We start from the raw sequence: 3,593 nt of genomic DNA on the forward strand, positions 1-3,593 counted from the left end.
GGGGAGGACAAATGATCAGGCATCTAGGACCCTGTACGCAAAGAGCCATTTGGCTATAAGAGAGAGATAAATTCTATAACAAACCCTAGATTTGTTTGATAAGATATATAGGCTCTTGAATCTCATCAGTAACAAAACTGAAAGCACAAAATATATAGATGCCAAAAAAAGAAAAAAAATATTTGGAGAAAATTCAACTTATGAACAAGATAAAAAATATCAATTAATTAATATATAAACAAATTTTTTTTAAAAAAAAACAATTTTCATAACAAGAGAACTGATACATTATCAATTTAACTAAGCCAAAGATGCACCAAAAGCAAAAAAAAAAAAAAAAAGAGAAGAAAAACCACAGGTTTTAACTAGAAATTGTGAGTTCTTGCATATACATCTTTATAGTACATATTCCTTGAATTAAACAAAACCAAAATCGAATACGAACTAAAGATGACATTAAGCAGGAACAACAATAACGGAACATGAACTAAAATGAAATTAAGCAAGAAACAATAACCAAATCTTTAAAAGAGATCAAAGTTTTTCTTTGGTTCATAGAGATAACCAAGTCCTCGTTTTCCATGAGGCTCTTATTCATAAAACAAATAAACCGAAACAAACTTAACAGATTCAAACAAGAACATCCATTCTTGAAGTTAACAAAACAGACTCGAAAACATTATTAAATGGAAAAGTAAACCCGGTAGTAAAGTCTTGAATAGATCACCTCTTCAAGAATTGTGCACAACAACTTGGACACGGTTCGAACTGCGTTGCAGCATTTCAGATTTGGCATTTGCAAACATCTTTCGACCCTCGTCCAAATCAAACGGCATGTATAGCTCAACTCTCTCCAGATGCTCACATTCAGATTGAATAAAAAACTTCACTATGTGCAGCTCATTTGCTCCACCAGTGAAGTTCTTCACCAAAACTGCTTTCAGAGTCTCTCTCAGACACTCATATGATATGTTTTGCATCCAGTATGTCTGTGGATCTATGCCAGCATATGATGAAGCGGTCTGGGAAATATGAAATCATTGTCGCATGGTTTAATAATATGAAGTGATCCATATATATATTGTAACATATAATTCATTTTTGAGGCTATATAATTAACATTAAGAAAACTTACCGCAATGGGGCTTGGAGGAAGCAAATCTATAGTGAGTGTTTCCAATTTTGGGCAATTAACAAGAAGAAGCCTAATTCCATTGAACTCTCTCGGATGCAATTCCGTCTTCAGCACTAAATGTTTTGTTTCCATCGGGCGAAGAAAATGTGGATGCTCAGATCTTGGAATCATCTAACATAAGAAAAAAATTCACTTTGTCACTATTTTATTCTAAACATTCAATTTATACAATAATTTAATGCTAAAATTTTAGTGTATAGCTCTATATTCACTAAGAAATTACTTTAATTAACACTATGGAAAGAAATATTGTCTTCTACTGCAAAATATACGCATTGCTTGTTGTATAGATTCTAAAACATATTTGGGTTTTAGGTTTTCAAAAACACTTTTTAAAATTTTCATGATTCAGATTTTGGTATTCTTTTTTTCTAAAACACTTTATTAGCCAATCAAATTTTTAACAAAAATATTTTCTAAAATTTAGGAAAAGTAGTTTCAATTTTGTTTGATCATTTATGAACAAAAACCAAAAATCAACTTATGTGAGATTTTAATTAAAAACGATTTTTGTTTGTTTTACAGGAATTGTTACTTTTAAAAATATAATATAGAAAGAAAATATCAAAATTTTTTTTTAAGAAAACTATTTTCTATTTAACAGAAAAAATCTCATTTGTTTTTTTTGCTCAAAATATCATTTCTACAAAACTCCAAATACTATATTTCGCAAACACTAACACACACACACACACTTGACCTAATAAATTTCACAAACTACTAATATCTAATCTGTTTATACAACATCTAAATATTCAACATAATTTCTTTTCACTAGGTACAATTACTACCACATGGCAAAGTATTCAAAAATTTCAAAGAACCATGAATTAAAATGAGCCTACACTGAATGACCTAATGCGTGAAAATGTAATGTAAATCTAAAGACATACCTTGAGTAGAAACGGACAAACCGTTAAGGTCGTAGCAGTTCGACCACCATCATCAAGGAGATTATTAAGGAGATGACAAAGCATGCCTCCTTCTGCGGTGGTCGAATCATTTTCATCATTGTTATTGTCCAACACCCGGAAATCAAATTCAACTTCGCTTATGATGGTATTCATATTATCGAATTCGAAGCAGAAAAGATCTCCCGAGTACTTGAGTATGTCAACTCTAGGGAGGTGAAAGGTGCAGTTAATGGAAAAGTCGCAGTTTTTGATTGCAACTTCTCTCATATTCCCTTTTATCGTATCGAAATCAAGTTCCCGGCAGTTATTGATAGTTAAACTCTCAACCCTTGAAGTCTTTAGAAAAGGTTCAAAATTCGTCAGTACCATACAGCCGAAAGAGACGGTTTTGAGCTTCCCTAGGTTTGATAGTTTTGCTGGGTCAAACTTCTTGCACGCGCCAACTTTCAACAACTCGAGAGTCGCTAGATCATAGACGCTTTGGGGGATTTCAACAACCAACTCATCAAGGTTGACATCATGAAAGGTTGTCCACGCCGGGTTTGAGAAATCAAGAACCAAGGCCTTGACCCTTTTTCGGACCGCGAACGCTATCAGGGACTCGATCACATCCAAGTATTTCTTTGGATACGAGATAGAAATCCCGAATGTATCGATGGGTTGATCATCGATTCTAGCGACCCAGCTACACACGTAATCAACAAACGCAACCCTCGCCCTAACCCAACTTATGGGATTTGCGTAGACAGAAGGGCTCAAGAAGTCGGATTCCTTGAAAGAAACATTCCTCGTCTGAAGATAGACAGATCTCCACCGCTTGGAGAGGCGACTGGTTTGAACACATTCCTTGAACGACAAGCATGAAATGATGAGGACCAAAAGAACATCTGGTAGATTTGAGATTATGTCTGCCTGATCACTCGGATCCATTGTGGTAATCAAGAGAAAGTGGAGAATTTTGAAAGAAAGCCAGAGGTGTTTGCGGATTTGTATCTGATATGTTAGACGCTACAGAGAGTGCTTATATATACACTCTTGATAGGGTTGCATGATAGGGTTCTGTGAATCTAGTCATGATCTAAGAGGTGTCTCCAGAACAAAACTTCTATAAGTGGTATATTTTGAATATAGAAACCTATCTTTGACCTCCCAAGTCAACAGTTTGCATGACCTCAGACTATAGATTTCAATTCTAGTTTTTCATAAATCTTTTATTATTTTTTTTTCATAAATCAGTGAAAAAATTATTAATCGAGTAAACTTTTTTAACTATGAACCCTTCACCATGTTTTGTTGGTAATGACTAATGCCTCTTTGGCATTACTCGAACACCTAGAATAATTTTGAGGTTTTATAACAATTAATGCAGTCTGCTCTTGCTGCTCACAATCATGCAACCATTTGTGTTGTACACATTTTTTTCTTTGCCACATGTGTAAGAAGGATTGGAAATAAGATGGAACAGAAAATAATTAAGTAAATTA

At 33.9% G+C, this 3,593-nt stretch overlaps 1 protein-coding gene across 1 annotated transcript; it reads right to left on the reverse strand.

The window, feature by feature from the left end:
* Positions 1 to 706: 706 nt before the first annotated feature.
* On the reverse strand, positions 707 to 3,039 carry LOC106334306 (putative F-box/LRR-repeat protein At5g54820). The gene is made up of 3 exons (XM_013772612.1): positions 2,089 to 3,039; positions 1,136 to 1,306; positions 707 to 1,022 (listed from the first exon to the last, which is right to left on the reverse strand). The coding sequence occupies exons 1-3, from the start codon at positions 3,037 to 3,039 to the stop codon at positions 732 to 734; spliced, it is 1,413 nt and encodes a 470-aa protein (XP_013628066.1). The 3' UTR covers positions 707 to 731.
* Positions 3,040 to 3,593: the final 554 nt, after the last annotated feature.

The sequence above is a fragment of the Brassica oleracea genome, chromosome C3 (assembly GCF_000695525.1).
Source record: "Brassica oleracea var. oleracea cultivar TO1000 chromosome C3, BOL, whole genome shotgun sequence".
In the NCBI taxonomy this organism is placed as follows: Eukaryota; Viridiplantae; Streptophyta; class Magnoliopsida; order Brassicales; family Brassicaceae; genus Brassica; species Brassica oleracea.